Source organism: Salmo salar, chromosome 27 (genome assembly GCF_965601325.2).
Source record: "Salmo salar chromosome 27, fSalSal1, whole genome shotgun sequence".
NCBI lineage: Eukaryota > Metazoa > Chordata > Actinopteri > Salmoniformes > Salmonidae > Salmo > Salmo salar.
This window is the reverse complement of record NC_138317.1, coordinates 40601797-40625103: the sequence shown is the minus strand read 5'-3', so window position 1 is coordinate 40625103 and position 23307 is coordinate 40601797. Positions and strand designations below refer to the sequence as shown.

Here is a 23307-nt window from a genome sequence, read left to right as displayed (position 1 = left end):
CTACTAGTGATACTGCAGTACCGGATTTAGCCAGTAGAGAGCAGTGCAGGAGGTACAAGGCTGTAGAGGGGACATGAGAGAAACACATAGCACTATATCAACATTAAGGTAATCAAATGTAATCTATTATCAATAAATCGGTAAATAACACAGACATAACAAGTAATGCTATTCCAAAAACATTAGGGACAAGTATTTCTGTGATCACTGTAGGCCATTTATTTCTACATAGAAAACATCTTAACATTCATAGTATAAAACTTTCCTTGAGATAAAAAAAAAAAAAAAAGACAAGAAAATAAATACAATGTGCATAAAATAATGTCAACTCCATTGCCTTTTGCTTCAAGTGAATAGCTGCTGGTACATATGACAGATTTAGTAGGTCTCTAAAACTGTGGTTCTCATTACCATCATCAACCTACTGACTAGTATTCAGTATTCACTGCTACATTCTGTTCATTGTACTGTAACCCACCGTTTTACACCCTCAGACTGTGTTTACGCCCCAAATGGCACCCTATTCCCTACGTAGTGCACTACTTTTGACCAGGTCCCATAGGGAATAGGCTGCCATTTGGAACATATCCTGTGTCATCTGGCTGACCATTGTTGCATTCCAACCAAAGCCCTCACTTTTTCTGTCTAGCAAACATAGCACCACTTATCAGTGATCAGGTGAGAGGGATGAAGGGAAGTGGGTGAGGATTGGCTCCTCTCTCTCTCTATATATATATATATACTCATTGTCCGTATCCATCTTTGGCTGTCTTCCCTTCTATCTCTCCTCTAGCTCACAGTCCATTTCTTTAAATCTCTATTAAATCAGTCAGTCAGTCTCTTTCTCCTCTCCTGCCTCTTATCTATCCGTCAGTCAGTAAGTCTGTCTTCCATCTCCTGCCTCTTATCTATCCGTCAGTCAGTAAGTCTGTCTTCCATCTCCTGCCTCTTATCTATCCGTCAGTCAGTAAGTCAGTCTTCCATCTCCTGCCTCTTATCTATCCGTCAGTCAGTAAGTCTGTCTTCCATCTCCTGCCTCTTATCTATCCGTCAGTCAGTAAGTCAGTCTTCCATCTCCTGCCTCTTATCTATCCGTCAGTCAGTAAGTCTGTCTTCCATCTCCTGCCTCTTATCTATCCGTCAGTCAGTAAGTCTGTCTTCCATCTCCTGCCTCTTATCTATCCGTCAGTCAGTAAGTCAGTCTTCCATCTCCTGCCTCTTATCTATCCGTCAGTCAGTAAGTCAGTCTTCCATCTCCTGCCTCTTATCTATCCGTCAGTCTTCTGTCTCCTGCTTCTTGTCAGTCCGTCTGTCTTCCATGTGGGTCACCAGGGTCTGGTGTTCCTATATTCCTGCTTCTGCCTGACCCACTGAGCTGTGTTACAGCAGCTCTCTCCCACCGTCCACGACCACCCTCCTCTCCCCTTGTCCTTCTCAGTTTCCGATGGCCCCTTCTCAACCACCTTCAGGGGCCCACCTCCTTTCTCTCCCCCTCCCCTCATCCGGAGCCCCTTCTCCAGCACCCTGGTCTCCATCTCAGCCTGTCTGTCTGGTTCTCTGGTGGCCATCATGGTGGTCTGGGAGCAGAGCGACTCCTTCCTGGATAGGGACAGAGGTGGGAGGGACCTGGACTGGGACCTGGACAAGGAGGGATGGAGAGAGGTGGCATATGATGAGAGGTAAGATAAGGGGATGAGTGAGAGAGAAATGGAGAATGTGAAGAAAGAAGAGAACTCGTTTGTGTGCTGCAGAGAAGGAAATGTAGTTCAGTCGAAACACAAATCCACTGTAATTCAAGCTTATTTTTCTTGCTTTCAATTGTAGCCACCTACTATTCAATGCCTTTCCAATCCCCTACATGAATTTTAGATATACAGTCTGTCAGATATATCCAGAGTATGTCTATATACAGTCTGTCAGATATATCCAGAGTATGTCTATGTACAGTCTGTCAGATATATCCAGAGTATGTCTATGTACAGTCTGTCAGATATATCCAGAGTATGTCTATGTACAGTCTGTCAGATATATCCAGAGTATGTCTATATACAGTCTGTCAGGTATATCCAGAGTATGTCTATGGTACAGTCTGTCAGATATATCCAGAGTATGTCTATGTACAGTCTGTCAGATATATCCAGAGTATGTCTATGTACAGTCTGTCAGGTATATCCAGAGTATGTCTATATACAGTCTGTCAGATATATCCAGAGTATGTCTATATACAGTCTGTCAGATATATCCAGAGTATGTCTATGTACAGTCTGTCAGATATATCCAGAGTATGTCTATATACAGTCTGTCAGATATATCCAGAGTATGTCTATGTACAGTCTGTCAGATATATCCAGAGTATGTCTATGTACAGTCTGTCAGATATATCCAGAGTATGTCTATGTACAGTCTGTCAGATATATCCAGAGTATGTCTATATACAGTCTGTCAGGTATATCCAGAGTATGTCTATGTACAGTCTGTCAGATATATCCAGAGTATGTCTATGTACAGTCTGTCAGATATATCCAGAGTATGTCTATGTACAGTCTGTCAGGTATATCCAGAGTATGTCTATATACAGTCTGTCAGATATATCCAGAGTATGTCTATATACAGTCTGTCAGATATATCCAGAGTATGTCTATGTACAGTCTGTCAGATATATCCAGAGTATGTCTATGTACAGTCTGTCAGATATATCCAGAGTATGTCTATGTACAGTCTGTCAGATATATCCAGAGGTATGCTCTATGTGAGGGGAAATGACATCTTGGCAAACCTGTCTGTGTGTCCCAGTGGGTCTGTCTGTCCCCCTGTGTCAGTCTCTCTCAATACTGGTGTCAAACCTGAGGAGGTACACAGCACTAACAGGTCAGAGGTCAGTCACAAGACAACACAGTACATTCCTGGGCACACTGGTCTACGTACTAAATGGGTACCCTATTCCCTATGTAGTGCACTACTTTTAACCATGGCCTGGTCTAAAGTAGTGCACTAAATAGGGAATATGCTCAAAAAGGCCCATAGGGCTCTGGTCTCAGAGCCTGGTTCCTCTCTAGGTTTCTTCCTAGGTTCTGGCCTTTCTAGGGAGTTTTTCCTAGCCACCCCTCATAGCCTGGTTCCTCTCTAGGTTTCTTCCTAGGTTTTGGCCTTTCTAGGGAGTTTTTCCTAGCCACCCCTCATAGCCTGGTTCCTCTCTAGGTTTCTTCCTAGGTTCTGGCCTTTCTAGGGAGTTTTTCCTAGCCACCGTGCTTCTACATCTGCATTGCTTACTGTTTGGGGTTTTAGGCTGGGTTTCCGTACAGCCCTTTGAGACATCAGCTGATGTAAAAAAGGGCTTTATAAATAAATTTGATTGATTGGTCTAAAGTAGTGCCCTATAGCGAACAGGGTGCCATTTGGGAGACATCCATTTACATTTACATTTAAGTCATTTAGCAGACGCTCTTATCCAGAGCGACTTACAAATTGGTGCATTCACCATAGTCCTTAGTGGTGTGTTGTTACGGTGTACTACACATGTCCCGTAGCCAATCAGATCTGGTTACCTGGCAGTTTGAAGGTGTTCTGCTGGGTCTCCAACAACAGCCCAAAGCCCCGGGTGTTGATGTAGCGACTGTAGAGGTTTCCCCTGGCAACTAGGCCTTGTTGGCTACCACGGCGATGGAGCAGGGAAGGTAGAGAGGATAGGAAGAGCAAGGGAATGGGAGATGGAGGACAAACAAGAGCAGGACAGAGAAAACAAGAGATAGTGGAAGAAAGAGGGAGGGAAACATGAATAGGGAGCGATGGAGACAGAACGTAGGAAAGTACAGAAAGGGGAAAAAGACAAGTGTGTGCAAAAGGAAAAAAAAGTGAAGTAAACCGCAAGAGAATTCAACAGAAAAGAAACACTAAATTAAAACAGAATTAGCAAACAATGGCAAAACTGAATGCTTGACAAATCATACAAACAATAACTGAAAACAAAAAGACATTGTGATATGAAGTGAAGGCAACGCCAATAGAAAGACCTGAAGACTAATGTGAGAATTGTACAAGTAGGGCAGGGGTTTTTACAAGTAGGGCCAAAGTTTTTCCTAAGATTACAGATTTTCTCAGGGGACACCATTTCAAATTTCAGGGGAACCCACATGGGGTCCCAACCCCAAGTTTAAGAACCACTGAAGTAGGGGATTATGAAAAAGCCTTCTCTGGCTCAGTATAAAATTCTAAGCATTGTTTCTTGTTGACGCGTCATGTTGTTGTGACAAAGTGAAAAGTGTTTTAAAAAAACAACATTATTGCGAACTTCATGTAAATAAACATGAATGAATATGCTTCCAAAAGTCATCCAAATATTATTTCAGTGACCTCATACACTTAATGAGAGTACCTATGAAAGAACATTGTAGTTAAAAAGGTAAAACTATTGGTCAAAATAAGCTCTAAACGGGGTTACCAACGGAACAGAAAGCAATCTCACTTGTCCAGTTTTGATGGAGATTGTTTTAATGCTTTCTTCTAGGAAACGTCAGGTAAAAGTTACAGGCAGCTTAATAAAATTTCCTCAATGGGACAACCAGCACACTAGGAAAGGTTGAACAAGCTCTAACCGACATAGAGAGCCATGTTTGTTCTGTTTTGTTCTTCTCCGTTTCATAGTAAATGAATCATTGATATAATACTAAACTCCCTGGCCTTGACAGACGGAGAGGACAGCTAGGTTGCCTCCTGATTGTCCACACCCTGCTCCCTAAGTGTACACTTAAACACTTCCCGTCACGGATCCAAAAGCCTTGGATTGGTTTAAACATTGGGCGTGGGGAAGTTCCCACCATTCAGGGAGTTTGATTAAGTGCACCAGTCTATGGCCTCCACCATTCAGGGAGTTTGATTAAGTGCACCAGTCTATGGCCTCCACCATTCAGGGAGTTTGATTAAGTGCACCAGTCTATGGCCTCCACCATTCAGGGAGTTTGATTAAGTGCACCAGTCTATGGCCTCCACCATTCAGGGAGTTTGATTAAGTGCACCAGTCTATGGCCTCCACCATTGAGGGAGTTTGATTAAGTGCACCAGTCTATGGCCTCCACCATTGAGGGAGTTTGATTAAGTGCACCAGTCTATGGCCTCCACCATTCAGGGAGTTTGATTAAGTGCACCAGTCTATGGCCTCCACCATTCAGGGAGTTTGATTAAGTGCACCAGTCTATGGCCTCCACCATTCAGGGAGTTTGATTAAGTGCACCAGTCTATGGCCTCCACCATTGAGGGAGTTTGATTAAGTGCACCAGTCTATGGCCTCCACCATTCAGGGAGTTTGATTAAGTGCACCAGTCTATGGCCTCCACCATTCAGGGAGTTTGATTAAGTGCACCAGTCTATGGCCTCCACCATTCAGGGAGTTTGATTAAGTGCACCAGTCTATGGCCTCCACCATTCAGGGAGTTTGATTAAGTGCACCAGTCTATGGCCTCCACCATTCAGGGAGTTTGATTAAGTGCACCAGTCTATGGCCTCCACCATTGAGGGAGTTTGATTAAGTGCACCAGTCTATGGCCTCCACCATTGAGGGAGTTTGATTAAGTGCACCAGTCTATGGCCTCCACCATTCAGGGAGTTTGATTAAGTGCACCAGTCTATGGCCTCCACCATTGAGGGAGTGCACCAGTCTATGGCCTCCACCATTGAGGGAGTTTTATTAAGTGCACCAGTCTATGGCCTCCACCATTGAGGGAGTTTGATTAAGTGCACCAGTCTATGGCCTCCACCATTGAGGGAGTTTGATTAAGTGCACAGTCTATGGCCTCCCCATTGAGGGAGTTTGTTAAGTGCACCAGTCTATGGCCTCCACCATTGAGGGAGTTTGATTAAGTGCACCAGTCTATGGCCTCCACCATTGAGGGAGTTTGATTAAGTTGCACCAGTCTATGGCCCTGTGACTTGAACGGGCAAAAAGCTAGTGAGGGAGGAGCGCCTTTCTCCAGTCGAACAGTAGTCTGCGCTGCTCGGTCATGTTGTCAACAAGGTAGCATGGTACATCATCCAGAAACATACAAAAGCTATTTTCCATAAAATATACGTTTTAATTTTTTTTTATATCATAAGCGATCATTTTGTTTTTGCATGTGAAAACACAGAATCTAACTCATTACTGCACGAGCCTCACCTACATCACTTCGTTTTGAGACGGCTTCGCCATCTGCCAAAACGAGGCACACTCACTGGACCGTACCCACACTCACAAATACTACACTGACACTCACTGGACCGTACCCACACTCACTGGACCGTACCCACACTCACTGGACCGTACCCACACTCACTGGACCGTACCCACACTCACTGGACCGTACCCACACTCACTGGACCACACCCACACTCACAAATACTACACTGACACTCACTGGACCGTACCCACACTCACTGGACCATACCCACACTCACTGGACCGTACCCACACTCACTGGACCGTACCCACACTCACTGGACCGTACCCACACTCACAAATACTACACTCACACTCACTGGACCGTACCCACACTCACTGGACCGTACCCACACTCACAGGACCGTACCCACACTCACAGGACCGTACCCACACTCACTGGACCGTACCCACACTCACTGGACCGTACCCACACTCACTGGACCGTACCCACACTCACTGGACCGTACCCACACTCACAAATACTACACTCACACTCACTGGACCGTACCCACACTCACTGGACCGTACCCACACTCACTGGACCGTACCCACACTCACTGGACCGTACCCACACTCACAATACTACACTGACACTCACAGGACCATACCCACACTCACTGGACCGTACCCACACTCACTGGACCGTACCCACACTCACTGGACCGTACCCACACTCACTGGACCGTACCCACACTCACTGGACCGTACCCACACTCACAAATACTACACTGACACTCACAGGACCGTACCCACACTCACTGGACCGTACCCACACTCACTGGACCGTACCCACACTCACTGGACCGTACCCACACTCACTGGACCGTACCCACACTCACTGGACCGTACCCACACTCACAGGACCGTACCCACACTCACTGGACCGTACCCACACTCACTGGACCGTACCCACACTCACTGGACCGTACCCACACTCACTGGACCGTACCCACACTCACAAATACTACACTGACACTCCAACACACAACACTCATTACATATGCTGCTGCTACTCTATTTATCCTGTTTGCCTAGTCACTTTTACCCCAACCTACATGTTACCTCAACTACCTCGTACCCCTGCACATTGACTCGCTGCCATTACTCCTTGTTATATAGCCTCATTATTATGTTACTATTTACAAAATGTTTGGTACTTTTTAAGTCTGCATTGTTGGGAAAGGGTAAATAAGTTGGCATTTCACGATAAAGTCTACACTTTCAGCAGATGTGACCAATACATTTGATTTGACTGGCTCACCACCGGGAGGCAGGCCCAGTTCCAAAACCAATACAATGAACACTAACCTGGTTCACCTAGGCCAGGCCCAGTTCCAAAACCAATACAATGAACACTAACCTGGTTCACCTAGGCCAGGCCCAGTTCCAAAACCAATACAATGAACACTAACCTGGTTCACCTAGGGCAGGCCCAGTTCCAAAACCAATACAATGAACACTAACCTGGTTCACCTAGGGCAGACCCAGTTCCAAAACCAATACAATGAACACTAACCTGGTTCACCTAGGCCAGGCCCAGTTCCAAAACCAATACAATGAACACTAACCTGGTTCACCTAGGCCAGGCCCAGTTCCAAAACCAATACAATGAACACTAACCTGGTTCACCTAGGGCAGGCCCAGTTCCAAAACCAATACAATGAACACTAACCTGGTTCACCTAGGCCAGGCCCAGTTCCAAAACCAATACAATGAACACTAACCTGGTTCACCTAGGGCAGGCCCAGTTCCAAAACCAATACAATGAACACTAACCTGGTTCACCTAGGGCAGGCCCAGTTCCAAAACCAATACAATGAACACTAACCTGGTTCACCTAGGGCAGGCCCAGTTCCAAAACCAATACAATGAACACTAACCTGGTTCACCTAGGCCAGGCCCAGTTCCAAAACCAATACAATGAACACTAACCTGGTTCACCTAGGCCAGGCCCAGTTCCAAAACCAATACAATGAACACTAACCTGGTTCACCTAGGCCAGGCCCAGTTCCAAAACCAATACAATGAACACTAACCTGGTTCACCTAGGCCAGGCCCAGTTCCAAAACCAATACAATGAACACTAACCTGGTTCACCTAGGCCAGGCCCAGTTCCAAAACCAATACAATGAACACTAACCTGGTTCACCTAGGCCAGGCCCAGTTCCAAAACCAATACAATGAACACTAACCTGGTTCACCTAGGGCAGGCCCAGTTCCAAAACCAATACAATGAACACTAACCTGGTTCACCTAGGCCAGGCCCAGTTCCAAAACCAATACAATGAACACTAACCTGGTTCACCTAGGCCAGGCCCAGTTCCAAAACCAATACAATGAACACTAACCTGGTTCACCTAGGCCAGGCCCAGTTCCAAAACCAATACAATGAACACTAACCTGGTTCACCTAGGGCAGGCCCAGTTCCAAAACCAATACAATGAACACTAACCTGGTTCACCTAGGCCAGGCCCAGTTCCAAAACCAATACAATGAACACTAACCTGGTTCACCTAGGCCAGGCCCAGTTCCAAAACCAATACAATGAACACTAACCTGGTTCACCTAGGGCAGGCCCAGTTCCAAAACCAATACAATGAACACTAACCTGGTTCACCTAGGGCAGACCCCGTGGCGTTCATTCCCTCACCGTTAAATCCATGACGGGAAGTGTGCCAGTGCACACTTCGAGAGCAGGGTGGAGAACTGGGATGTAACCATGAGCTATCTAACAGGCTAAAAACCACTGCCTTTCCTTTAAAGAAGAAAACAGTGGTGGGAACTGTCCTCATTTCAGGATGTAGGGGAGGCAGAGAGAGGATGAAATGGATGTGAGCAAGGAGGAGGATTGGATGATTGCATTTGAGTGGTCAAATTGGATAAAAAGGGGGTGGGTGGGGGTTTCCAATACACACAGACAGTAGAGAAGGAATGGAAGAGAGAGAACAGTATTTAGAAAGAGAGGTCACAAAGAGAGCAGTGCTGGTCACACAGGACATTTAGGGGGGAGGGGGGAGAAAAGAAAGACAGAAAGAAAGAAAGAAAGAAAGAAAGAAAGAAAGAAAGAAAGAAAGAAAGAAAGAAAGAAAGAGAAGGACGCTTGGAATCAGAGATAAAGCACTTTACCCAGGAGCTGTGTACACTCCCAAATGGCACCCTATTCCCTATAGTGCACTACTTTTGACCAGAGCCCGATGGACCCTGGTCAAAGTAGTGCACTTCAAAGTGAATAGTGTGGCATTTGGTGCCCTGAGGGTACCTCTTTGTATGAACAATACTCTTAAATGAGAAGAATGCTGTGTCCCCTCAGGCCAAGCCTTCCAAACCTGGCAGAGATACAGACAGGCCCTGAGAATGCTGTGTCCCTCAGGCCAAGCCTTCCAAACCTGGCAGAGATACAGACAGGCCCTCAGAATGCTGTGTCCCCTCAGGCCAAGCCTTCCAAACCTGGCAGAGATACAGACAGGCCCTCAGAATGCTGTGCCCCTTGGGCCAAGCCTTCCAAACCTGGCAGAGATACAGACAGGCCCTCAGAATGCTGTGTCCCCTCAGGCCAAGCCTTCCAAACCTGGCAGAGATACAGACAGGCCCTCAGAATGCTGTGTCCCTCAGGCCAAGCCTTCCAAACCTGGCAGAGATACAGACAGGCCCTCAGAATGCTGTGTCCCTCAGGCCAAGCCTTCCAAACCTGGCAGAGATACAGACAGGCCCTCAGAATGCTGTGTCCCTCAGGCCAAGCCTTCCAAACCTGGCAGAGATACAGACAGGCCCTCAGAATGCTGTGCCCCTTGGGCCAAGCCTTCCAAACCTGGCAGAGATACAGACAGGCCCTCAGAATGCTGTTCCCCTCAGGCCAAGCCTTCCAAACCTAGCAGAGATACAGACAGGCCCTCAGAATGCTGTGTCCCTCAGGCCAAGCCTTCCAAACCTAGCAGAGATACAGACAGGCCCTCAGAATGCTGTTCCCCTTGGGCCAAGCCTTCCAAACCTGGCAGAGATACAGACAGGCCCTCAGAATGCTGTGTCCCTCAGGCCAAGCCTTCCAAACCTAGCAGAGATACAGACAGGCCCTCAGAATGCTGTGTCCCTCAGGCCAAGCCTTCCAAACCTAGCAGAGATACAGACAGGCCCTCAGAATGCTGTGTCCCTCAGGCCAAGCCTTCCAAACCTAGCAGAGATACAGACAGGCCCTCAGATTTAAGGCTGTGCTGTACACACTCTCCCACAAAACCTCCAAAATGACTTAGTCCCTCCTGATTCTGGGAGTCAGGGACCACTCCAACCGAGATCCCTCCTATAAAACCTGGGCATTTAGTTTTGACAGTTTTTCAGGAATAACATACCTGGTGCGTTTTACCCAGTAGTCGAGGCTGTCGATGAGTGGGGGGTTGGGGGCCGGGCCCCTGTAGCCCCCAGGGGCAGCTGCTGGGGCCAGGGCCGGGTTGGGGCACTGGCGGGCCCTGCTTGGGGAGCACGGGGAGGATACCGACAACGGAGGAGAGAAGGGAGGAGCCGCGGGGCAACACAAAGGCCAGAGAAGAGCCCTCTGCTCCTCTCGCACAGCTGGAGGGGGGGAGATAATACCACGAGGGAGAGGAGAGGGGAGGAGACAATACCACGAGGGAGAGGAGAGGGGAGGAGACAATACCACGAGGGAGAGGAGAGGGAGGAGACAATACCACGAGGGAGAGGAGAGGGGAGGAGACAATACCACGAGGGAGAGGAGAGGGGAGGAGACAATACCACGAGGGAGAGGAGAGGGGAGGAGACAATACCACGAGGGAGAGGAGAGACAATACCACCAGGGAGAGGAGAGGGGGGAGACAATACCACGAGGGAGAGGAGAGACAATACCACAAGGGAGAGGAGAGGGGGGAGACAATACCACGAGGGAGAGGAGAGGGGAGGAGACAATACCACCAGGGAGAGGAGAGGGAGGAGACAATACCACGAGGGAGAGGAGAGGAGGGTAGAGGGGGAGACATAGAGATGACTGTCAAATAGAGTATCACTGTATTACTCTGAATCTAATACAGGCTGGACACAGAAGTTCTATGTTACATTTGACTAGACTGGACACAGAGGTTCTATGTTAAGTTTGACTAGACTGGACACGGGTTCTATGTTACATTTGACTAGACTGGACACAGAGGTTCTATGTTACATTTGACTAGACTGGACACGGGTTCTATGTTACATTTGACTAGACTGGACACAGAGGTTCTATGTTACATTTGACTAGACTGGACACAGAGGTTCTATGTTACATTTGACTAGACTGGACACAGAGGTTCTATGTTACATTTGACTAGACTGGACACAGAGGTTCTATGTTACATTTGACTAGACTGGACACAGAGGTTCTATGTTACATTTGACTAGACTGGACACAGAGGTTCTATGTTACATTTGACTAGACTGGACACAGAGGTTCTATGTACATTTGACTAGACTGGACACAGAGGTTCTATGTTACATTTTCAACGTCCTAATGTTCACCAAGCTGCTCCTGAATGCTTATCCTAGTGAATGGCTCAGTGTCTTTCAGACTAAACTGACCTACAGTAACGAGGGCAGAATAGATAGGCCTGTCATAGAGGCCACACAAACACAGCCGAATGACAACTGTCCTACTGCACTCTGTTTACAATGAAGTGGGGAAATATTCCTAAACAATGTTTAGTCCCAGGGACAATATGATGTATCGTCATCGAGCTGTCATACAATGTCTTGACTGGGCTTTCTAGTACAACTAAATGATGTAAATCTGACGTATTCCAGCTGTACTGGGCTGGTTTCCCGGACAGATTAATCCTAGTCCTGGGCTAAGAATCTCAATTAAACGTGTTTAATCCAGGACTAGCCTTAATCTGGGTCCGGGAAACTGGCCCATTAGGAGTTATCCTCCACGTGTTCTGTCCAAGTTTAAACGGTGGCTCACCCCGTCTCTGTGTTAGTGAGTTGGGCTTGATCTCTCCGTCCAGCTTTTTGGGGGGAACCTTTCTCAAGTGGGCCGCTGTGGAAGAGGACACAGTCAGCACGGGGGGAAAACATTATGGCAGGCCTACGGCAACCCTATGGCAACCCAATGGCAGGCCTATGTTAACCCTATGGCAACCCAATGGCAGGCCTATGGCAGCCCTACGACAGGCCTATGGCAAACCAATGGCAGGCCTATGGCACCCGGCGGCCTGGGTACAACGTGAGAGGACCTAAACATGCCGTCTAACCTTCATACTAGAGGTCGGCCGATTAATCGGCATGGCCGATTAATTAGGGCCGATTTCAAGTTTTCATAACAATCTGAAATCGGTAGTTTTAGACGCCGATTTGTCCAATTAAAAGAAAATACAAAAAATAAATAAGTTCCAATTTTTTTTAGACCTTTATTTAACTAGGCAAGTCAGTTAAGAACACATTCTTATTTTCAATGACGGCCTAGGAACGGTGGGTTAACTGCCTTGTTCAAGGCCTACCTTCAAACTCAGTGCCTCTTTGCTTGACATCATAGGAAAATCAAAAGAAATCAGCCAAGACCTCAGAAAATATATTGTAGACCTCCACAAGTCTGGTTCAACCTTGGGAACAATTTCCAAACACCTGAAGGTACCACGTTCATCTGTACAAACAATAGTAAGCCAGTTTAAACACCATGGGACCACGCAGCCGTCATACCGCTCAGGAAGGAGACGCGTTCTGTCACCTAGAGGTGAACATACTTTGGTACGAAAAGTGCAAATCAATCCCAGAACAACAGCAAAGGAGCTTGTGAAGATGCTGGAGGAAACAGGTACAAAAGTATCTATATCCACAGTAAAAACGAGTCCTACATCGACATAACCTGAAAGGCCGCTCAGCAAGGAAGAAGCCACTGCTCCAAAATCGCCATAAAAAAGCCAGACTACGGTTTGCAACTGCACATGGGGACAAAGATCGTACTTTTTGGAGAAATGTCCTCTGGTCTGATGAAACAAAAATAGAACTGTTTGGCCATAATGACCATCGTCATGTTTGGAGGAAAAAGGGGGATGCTTGCTAGCTGAAGAACACCATCCCAACCGTGAAGCTTGGGGGTGGCAGCATGTTGTGGCGGTGCTTTGCTGCAGGAGGGACTGGTGCACTTCACAAAATAGATGGCATCACGAAGAAGGAAAATTATGTGGATATATTGAAGCAACATCTCAAGACATCAGTCAGGAAGTTAAAGCTTGGTCGCAAATGGGTCTTCCAAATGGACCGTGAGGCATGGGGCTCACTGTCTCTACAATTATTCAGACATTTCACATTCTTAAAATAAAAGTGGTGATCCTAACTGACCAAAGACAGGTATTTTTTACTAGGATTAAATGTCAGGAATTGTGAAAAGCCGAGTTTAAACGTATTTGGCTAAGGTGTATGTAAACTTCTGACTTCAACTGTATATATATATATATATCATGTGACAGATCATGTGACACTTAAATAAAGTCCACCTGCGTGCAATCTAACTCATTATGTGACTTCTGAAGGTAATTGGTTGAACCAGATCTTATTTAGGGGCTTCATAGGAAAGGGGGTGAATACATATGCACACACCACTTTTACGTTTTTAATCTTTTTGAATTTTTTGAAACAAGTTATTTTTTTTATTTCACTTCACCAATTTTGACTATTTTGTGAATGTCCATTACATGAAATCCAAATAAAAAATCAATTTAAATTACAGGTTGTAATGCAACAAAATATGAAAAATGCCAAGGGGGTGAATACTTCTGCAAGGCACTGTATGTGTGTATATGACTCTGGTAAGTGGGTAGGACTACAAACAGGTCTATTATTATCAGCGGTGTGGGGAAGGCAGCCAGGGACATTGTTAGGGGTAAGGTATCTAGCAGCCTGGTACCTGGGAGACTAGCTCCAGTATATGATCTATATATCTATGGACCCAGCTGGGAGAGAAGCAGGGTAGTGATACAGAAAAGCAAGCAAACACACAGACAGAGACAGAAGAGAGAGAGCGGGAGAGAGAGAGAGAGACAGGAGAGACAGAGAGACAGGAGAGAGAGAGAGACAGAGAGACAGGAGAGAGAGAGAGAAAGAGAGACAGGAGAGAGAGAGAGAGAGAAAGAGAGACGAGAGAGAGAGAGAGAGACGACGAGAGAGAGAGAGAGAGAGAGAGAGAGAGAGACAGGAGAGAGTGAGAGACAGGAGAGAGAGACGAGAGAGTGAGAGACAGGAGAGAGAGACGAGAGAGAGAGAGAGAGAGAGGAGGAGAGAGAGAGAGAGAGAGAGAGAGGAGAGCGAGAGAGAGAGGGCCCTGACTTCAATGAAGGGATAGAGCAGCTAAACGAGAAAGAAAGCGGAGAGTGGATGCGAGGAAAGAGGAAGAGTAATAGAGATAGAGAGTTTCTTACAAAAAGCCGTATGTTCTCTGATCCGGCAGAGGAGAGGGAGGCGAGCCTGGGAAAGTTTGGTGAAACAAAACCGGCGTATGGAAAAATGTAATAAGAACAAGTAAACTCTGAAGTTGGGCACTTCACAGAACAGCATTTTACAGGGTTAGTGACTCTCCAATAATGTCCAATATACTGGAGGGAGCATATGGGGATTTTTTGTTGTTGTAGCCTACTTTTGTTCATTTAACAAAAATGTAAAAAAATAAATCAAATAAAAATTACAATATATCACTTGAGAAAAGTAGCACTGTAGCTTATCTCATACTACGGCGTGCAGACAGACACGCTTCTGGAGACTGAACACAGTGTACGATATGTCTGCTACATGCAAGTCTTGGCAATGTGCCTCCACAGACAGTTTTAACACAACTAAGATGGCCGCTACAGATTTGGGTTTTTATTGCGACACCTTTGAGTGGTTTAAGGCCAAATACATGCATTGACAGGATGATGTAACATCTAGCTTATTTTTTTTTTTAAACAGCTGCAAACATTAGAGTGTGTCTGTTTTAGCAAGGATACAGAGAGACAGCCCAGTCTGTATTAGGCGTGACACAAGCAGACACCTGTGAGGGTGTGGACGCCCACACTAGCACAAACCCTGCTCCTATTACCAGCCACCACACCACCACAGGCAGGAAGCCAACACTGACTACACCACAGTAGTGATGTTATTTTGGATGAGTAGTGTTGTGCAACTGGATACGTCCCAACTGACACTCTAGTCCCTACTTAGTGTACTACTGTTAACCAGGACTCATACGGCTCTGATCAACAGTAGTGAACTACATTAGGGGAAAGGGAGCCATCTGGGAAGCAGCCAGTTGCACAACACTACTCATCCAAAGTAACACAGAATGAATGAAGACATAGCCTGGCACAGAGATGGAATATTACCTGATCTGTTAGTGAAGAAACCATCAAACACCACAAAGTTATTGACCTAAAGAAGGGGAGGAGAGACGAGTGGACAGGGAAAGGGAGAGAGAAGGGGAGGAGAGACGAGTGGACAGGGAAAGGGAGAGAGAAGGGGAGGAGAGACGAGTGGACAGGGAAAGGGAGAGAGAAGGGGAGACGAGTGGACAGGGAAAGGGAGAGAGAAGGGGAGGAGAGACGAGTGGACAGGGAAAGGGAGAGAGAAGGGGACGAGGGCGGGAGGGAGGAGAAGGGGAGGGAGACGAGTGGACAGGGAAAGGGAGAGAGAAGGGGAGGAGAGACGAGTGGACAGGGAAAGGGAGAGAGAAGGGGAGGAGAGACGAGTGGACAGGGAAAGGGAGAGAGAAGGGGAGGAGAGACGAGTGGACAGGGAAAGGGAGAGAGAGGGGAGAGAGAAAGGGAGAGAGAGAGGGGAGAGAGAAAGGGAGATAAGTGGACAGGGAAAGGGAGAGAGAAGGGGAGAGAGGGAAACTGAGAAACATTAATAATTAATAATCCGCCCCAGATAGATGATAGATGACCGCGCCCATGATAATGACATCCAGGTCATGTAGCTAGTCTGTTTACCAGAATCATTAACCGTAAGGCCCAGGCTGATGAGAGAGCTAGTCCGTAGGGCCCAGGCTGATGAGAGAGCTAGTCTGTTTACCAGAATCATTAACCGTAGGACCCAGGCTGATGAGAGAGCTAGTCTGTAGGGCCCAGGCTGATGAGAGAGCTAGTCCGTAGGACCCAGGCTGATGAGAGAGCTAGTCTGTAGGGCCCAGGCTGATGAGAGAGCTAGTCCGTAGGGCCCAGGCTGATGAGAGAGCTAGTCTGTTTACCAGAATCATTAACCGTAGGACCCAGGCTGATGAGAGAGCTAGTCCGTAGGGCCCAGGCTGATGAGAGAGCTAGTCTGTTTACCAGAATCATTAACCGTAGGACCCAGGCTGATGAGAGAGCTAGTCTGTTTACCAGAATCATTAACCGTAGGACCCCGGCTGATGAGAGAGCTAGTCCGTAGGGCCCAGGCTGATGAGAGAGCTAGTCTGTTTACCAGAATCATTAACCGTAGGACCCAGGCTGATGAGAGAGCTAGTCTGTTTACCAGAATCATTAACCGTAGGACCCAGGCTGATGAGAGAGCTAGTCTGTTTACCAGAATCATTAACCGTAGGACCCAGGCTGATGAGAGAGCTAGTCCGTAAGGCCCAGGCTGATGAGAGAGCTAGTCTGTTTACCAGAATCATTAACCGTAGGACCCAGGCTGATGAGAGAGCTAGTCCGTAGGGCCCAGCCTCTCTTAAGTATTTTCTATATTAAGCCAATACCCCCTTCACCTCCTGTCTTATCTCAGTCTGAAACAGTTAGTTTCTGAAATGTTCATATCTATTTGCATTATCTTAGGCTGTACTGTCAGGCCTGTAAAATAATTTACCAGAGTGAAGATACAGCGTTGAAGAACACAAAGCACTGGTGGCACAATCACAGGAGAGACCGCCATCAAATCATACCTGAGGTACACTGTTTTTCAGACAGTAATGCTTCTCCAGAAAAGAGAGGAACTTAGGGGAGGGCCTGTCGTAAGCCATCAGCACTGGCTCCACCTTTTTGTGCTGAACATGGAGGGGAAGAGATGGAGGTCAAACATAGCAATTTAAACACGTCTCAACAAGCAAACAGACATTTGAAGAACACCCTCTTGGCAACACCCTGTAATTTCTAACAATGTCATTTCTAGTCCAACGACTCTGCCTCATCCACCATCACATTCCTGGTCAAAAATCAGGAATAATGTACTCAACAATGGTGAGAACTGAGGTGTATTCATTAGTGCAAACCGTAACAAAACGTTTCGCTAAAAATGTTTGTTTTGCAATGAAAAGGAGAGTTTCTTATAGGACAAATTCAGGTAGGTCCATTCACGTTTGCTTCCCTTTGCTTCCTGTAACCAGGCTATAGTGGTCATTCCTTCTGTCCAGGGTTGCTGTCAATTCTAATTGAAGTCACTCAATTCAGGAAGTGATTTGATTTTTTTTTTTTTAATCAAAATACACTTAACAAAAATATAAACGCAACATATAAAGTGTTGGTCCCATGTTTCATGAGTTGGAATAAAACATTCCAGAAATGTTCCATACTCACAAAAAAAGCTTATTTCTCTCAAACTTTGTGCACAAATTTGTTAATATCCCTGTTAGTGAGCCTTTGTCCTCTGCCAATATAATCCATCCACCTGACAGGTGTTGCATATCCAGAAGCTGATTAAACAGCATGATCATTACACAGGTGTACCTTGTGCTGAGGACAAAAGACACTTTAAAATGTGCATTTTTGTTACACAACACAATGCCATGTCTCAAGTTTTGAGGGGGCGTGCAATTGGCATGCGGACTGAGAAAGATCTGTACACGATTCCTGGAAGCTGAAAACATGTACGACAGCATGTTCCAGTTCCCGCCAATATCCAGGAACTTCACACACCCATTGAAGTGGGACAACATTCCAGACCACAATCAACAGCCTGATCAACTCTATGCGAAGGAGATGTGTCATGCTGCATGAGACAAATAGTGATCACACTACATACTGACTGGTTTTCTGATCAACGCCTCTACCTTCTGTGACCAACAGATACATATCTGTATTCCCAGTCATGTGAAATCCCTAGATTTGGGTAAACCCCAGCCCTGCACCCGTCCCAGGTAAACCCCAGCCCTGCACCCGTCCCAGGTAAACCCCAGCCCTGCACCCGTCCCAGGTAAACCCCAGCCCTGCACCCGTCCCAGGTAAACCCCAGCCCTGCACCCGTCCCAGTTAAACCCCAGCCCTGCACCTGTCCCAGGTAAACCCCAGCCCTGCACCCGTCCCAGGTAAACCCCAACCCTGCACCCGTCCCAGGTAAACCCCAGCCCTGCACCCGTCCCAGGTAAACCCCAACCCTGCACCCGTCCCAGGTAAACCCCAACCCTGCACCTGTCCCAGGTAAACCCCAGCCCTGCACCCGTCCCAGGTAAACCCCAGCCCTGCACCTGTCCCAGGTAAACCCCAACCCTGCACCCGTCCCAGGTAAACCCCAGCCCTGCACCTGTCCCAGGTAAACCCCAGCCCTGCACCCGTCCCAGGTAAACCCCACCCGCCCTGCCCAGGCCCCCCCTGGACCCGCCCAGGTAAACCCCAACCCTGCACCCGTCCCAGGTAAACCCCAGCCCTGCACTGGACCCAGGTAAACCCCAACCCTGCACTGGACCCAGGTAAACCCCAACCCTGCACCTGTCCCAGGTAAACCCCAACCCTGCACCCGTCCCAGGTAAACCCCAACCCTGCACCTGTCCCAGGTAAACCCCAGCCCTGCATTGGACCCAGGTAAAGGCTTGGTCTCTGTCTCACCTGCAGCATGAAGTTAAACAGCTCCAGTCCGTAGCCGTGCCTCTGAAGGTGCTCTGTCACAAAGAAATCCAAGACACACAGAGGCTCTGTCTCAACATGCGCCCCTCGCTGGTCCTAGGGAGACATTACAATACATTCAATTCTCAATTCAATTTAATTCAACTTGATTAATCCCCTCAAGAGCAATTACGAGTAATCATAGTGAGGGAAACTAGTACATTTGAATAGGGCTGGCACAGTTCCCGTATAACCATGTAAACTGACGGTTATGGATGAAGACCATCGTGAAAATAATATAACCGCCATAACCTTTTAAAAATAAATAAAATATATATGTTTGTTGTTGTTTTATTGTCAAACAAACAGCTGACTGAATGGTAACAATGCAGCAGCAACACACATAGAAATATAATGAATAGAACATGCTTGGAACCTCTAACCCTGGTAATGTGACTGGTAAACTCAAATTGGTAAAGAGGTCAATGTAACGCTGACCACTGAGGATAAAAGAAAGATGGCGGATTGGCATTCAACAAATCTGATCTAACAAAGTGGATATTTGTCAAATCCGTCATGATTGATGTTGTGTAACAGGCACATAATGTGGTTACTAAAATCTGGATTTGTGTAAATATCTGGCTGTTTTCATTGCATAACATTTAGAAGTTGCCCCTTTTTCATGTTTAGAATCAGTTACTGCTAAATGCTAACTCCTGTTCGTATAAACTGGTAGCATAGCTAGCGTACAGAACTCAGTGGTGATAGTCATAGTCGTTTTTAACTGTTATGCAGTTAATTGGTGACGATGACATGGACACGTATTGGGGTTGACATCCATACAAGCATTATACTCCGATTTTAACCTCAACATAGTGTGAAATACACATACTGTATAAACAATAGCCTAATTTTGCTGGGGGGGGGGCAATGAACAGATTGAGGATCGTTTCCATTGTTTTGGTCGATTTCCATTGACATCTTTATCACACCTATGGCTAGGTTAAAGATGGGAAGTAAATAAATAATTCCCCATGTGGAAGCGTTTAAAAATAAACCAATTCATGGGACCAGTGCCATTGCTGGATTCTACAGGATTAGCATTGAAAACGTGACTGGCGGTCGGGAAAATCAGTTTCTATAACATCTAAATGAAAAGGACGACAGTTAAGCGTGGTCCCGTGTGGCTCAGTTGGTAGAGCATGCTGTTTGCAACGCTAGGGTTGTGGGTTCGATTCCCACGGGGGACCAGTACGAGGGAAAAAAATGTATGAAATGTATGCATTCACTACTGTAAGTCACTCTTGATAAGAGCGTCTGCTAAATGACTAAAATGTAAATGTTAAGCAGTTATGCTATATCTTAGTAGTTAGCTGAAATTCTCTCAACAATCGTGTTTATTCTCTGGTTTACTCCGATGGGTACACTGCCAATTGCCTCCAGTCCACCCACTATACCAGCAATGACTTGAATGGAGACGCCAGTTCTATTCATTCTATTTATACCAAACAAATATATAAAAATGCAACATGCAACAATTTCAAAGATTTTACTGAGTTACACTACATTTAAGGAAATCAGTCAATTGAAATAAATTCATGAGGCCCTAATCTATGGATTTCACATGACTGGGCAGAGGTGCAGCCATGGGTGGGCCTGGGAGGGCATAGGCCCACCCACTGGGGAGCCAGGCCCAGCCAATCAGAATGAGTTCTTCCCAACAAAACGGCTTTATTACAGACAGAAATAATCCTCAGCACTTCCTCAGAAATGCTCACTAACAGGGATATAAACAAATCTGTGCACAACATTTGAGAGAAATAAGCTTTCTGTGCGTAAAAAAAAACATTTCTGGTATTTTTTTTGTTCAGCTCATGAAAGATGGGACAAACACTTTACACGTTGTGTTTATATTTTTGTTCAGTGTATATGGCAGCACATGCAGTCAGGAGCGGAGACGAAAAAATGTGCTATACTGGTCATCACGGTGAACAAGGCCATTTGGCTGGCCAATTCCCGTCATCCACAATTCCATGACCGTCACAGCCCTACATTTGAATGAGCTGAAACCTCCTTTTACTACTGAAATGTTGCAAACAGGGAACACACTTTTGCATTAATAGGAACAAACTTTCGCATATGTTGCATCAAATACATTGTGGGGAAAACACAAGTAAAGAAAGTGGGACTCACAAGCAGAAATAACTTCTTATAGCCAACCTTCAGAAACCCCACTGCAAGTCCCATTCCTCTGTGTGTGTGGGAGAAAGCGAGAGAAGGGCGTGAGACAGTCAAGCTGCTACATTGGAAGCAAGAGGAGGGTTGAAATCACAAAATGATTAACCTAGTTTTCCATTTGAGTGAATTCCACTGAGAGAAACCAGAACTGGTATAGTGTTGCTTTCAGCACCACACCGTTTCTTAACTTGTCAATCCACTAACACTCTGCCTCCTTTGTGACCTCACAACTCATTACAGCAACAAGAAAGGAAAGAAGGAAAGAAGGAAATAAGGAAAGAAGGAAAGGAGGAGTGTGACAGTAGTGGACATGTCAAGGTGGCCTTGAAAAGTTTTTGCTACTCTATGATGAACAAACATTCATTCTTAAAGGACTTCCAAAGAGAGGGTTGATGTGCATGCATGTTCTTGTGTCTCATTCTGTCCTCAATAGTAGAGGATTACATGTTCTAATCTAATCTGTGATGGGGAGTGAGAAGTTAAGAGGCTTTTCCCGTTCTAGTAATACTATTTCTGTGTTCTAGAAAAAAGGATAGAAACCAGGAGCTGTGCGTGCATGTTCTATGATGATTGATTGATTGATAGGTAGGTAGGTAGTTAGGTGTACCCATTGCTTTCTCTGTCTTTCAGCAGGTAGAGATGGTGCTTGTTGGTCTGCAGCTTTGATGCACTTGTGATTGGGGCTGTCAAGTATTGGGCCTGGGGAAAGACAATACAGTGAATGAAACTAGGGCCTACGGCAACACAAATATAGGCTATAGCGCACACGCACACACCTTGGCTGAGGCTCTTCCAAGTTCATCAATTAATGCTGCAATTAGAGATTGAGGATCTGACCTACATTAAAGAATAAAATAACAAAATAAAATAAAAAAAGAGGAGAAAGGTGAAGAGGAGATGGGAGGTTTGATTCATGTCACACTAACAGCAAAATATCTATTGATCTTGTGTGTATTTTAGGCCTATTCATGTATTGGTCAAATGAGGTAGGCTAGTGTTTCAAACTGCTCAGTGATCTTCTATCCAAAATAGTCAACACTTAAGAATATAATGTAGGTTACATATAGACTTTTTTTTCTGTCAGTTTTAAATAACAAGTGTCACTTTGCATTTGCAAACCGAGGAAGGGATTGAATGACTGTCAATACACAGAAACTCTCCGCAATCATGTTGTAAATGGACATCACGTAACCAGAGACCGTAAACTTAACTTCGATTATCGGTGAATGTTCCTAATGAAAAGCTGTTCTGGCTGCAGAAAACGAATAGAATAACGTTACCTTCCCAGCGATTTTGTAACTGCAATTAGGTTTTGATCCAAAACTGTAATCCTTTCAGGGAAAATGTGGTTTACATCAACAGTGGTTTCCATATTCCTTATGGAAAGTCGGCTCCCGTAGTATAAAAATCAGTGGTCCAGCATGTGTGATGTATTGCTCGCTAACGTGCAGCTAGGCTAGCCAGCTAGAGATTTCTGCTAAACAATAGCACTGTTAGCAAAGCTAGCTAGCAACCTCGTCCCTGTACTGATTTTACAGTCACTTAACTATGTTATCAATGAGCAACAGTAACTAGCTACAGTATGAAAAGGTACTATCTTTGTGGAGTTGTCACTCCCCGGTAAACCTAACAGAACAACAAAAACACGGCCGTTTATGAAAGCGTAGCCTACTAAACTTTCAAAATTACAAAAACTCAAGTACATAAACAATGACATAAAATAAAAACTTTATAAATGCCAATATTGTACATCTTATCAGCTCGTGTAAAACAGCCACAATGAGCCTGAAGTATAATCTGTGCATATATACATTGCCCTACGGTGAACCGGGTCCGGTCTCTCGCTGTACAGTTCGATTTGGTTGCTAGGAGAGCTAAGGAGGCTCATGAACGCGCCAAGGAGGCTCATGAACGCGCAAAGGAGGCTCATGAACGCGCCCAGTGCCCTTTAATGCGCGCAACCTGTCCTCCATCTCTGTCGTCAGTGATCTCTGCAAGAAAGAAGACTGCTATTGTTCTAATCAAATCAAATCAAAGTTGATTTGTCTCGTGCACCGAATACAACAGGTGTAGAAGACCTTACAGTGAAATGCTGAATACAACAGGTGTAGTAGACCTTACAGTGAAATGCTGAATACA

General features: G+C 45.9%; 1 protein-coding gene across 3 annotated transcripts; it reads right to left on the bottom strand.

The window, feature by feature from the left end:
• Positions 1-195: 195 nt before the first annotated feature.
• On the bottom strand, positions 196-23041 carry LOC106589060 (alpha-tubulin N-acetyltransferase 1). Of its 3 annotated transcripts, none has more exons than XM_045709730.2 (12): positions 22449-23041; positions 21945-22005; positions 21776-21867; positions 21124-21181; positions 18934-19047; positions 17058-17159; positions 15523-15568; positions 14584-14629; positions 12132-12206; positions 10534-10753; positions 3546-3649; positions 196-1638 (listed from the first exon to the last, which is right to left on the bottom strand). In XM_045709730.2, exons 1-12 carry the CDS (start codon positions 22538-22540, stop codon positions 1326-1328), a joined length of 1323 nt encoding a protein of 440 aa, XP_045565686.2. In that variant the 5' UTR covers positions 22541-23041; the 3' UTR covers positions 196-1325. The 3 variants fall into 3 exon arrangements, with proteins under 3 accessions (XP_045565686.2, XP_045565690.2, XP_082826372.1); XM_045709734.2 differs by lacking the exon at positions 14584-14629 and adding an exon at positions 2777-2843; XM_082970246.1 differs by lacking the exons at positions 14584-14629; positions 21945-22005 and adding an exon at positions 2777-2843.
• Between the last annotated feature and the right edge of the window lie 266 nt (positions 23042-23307).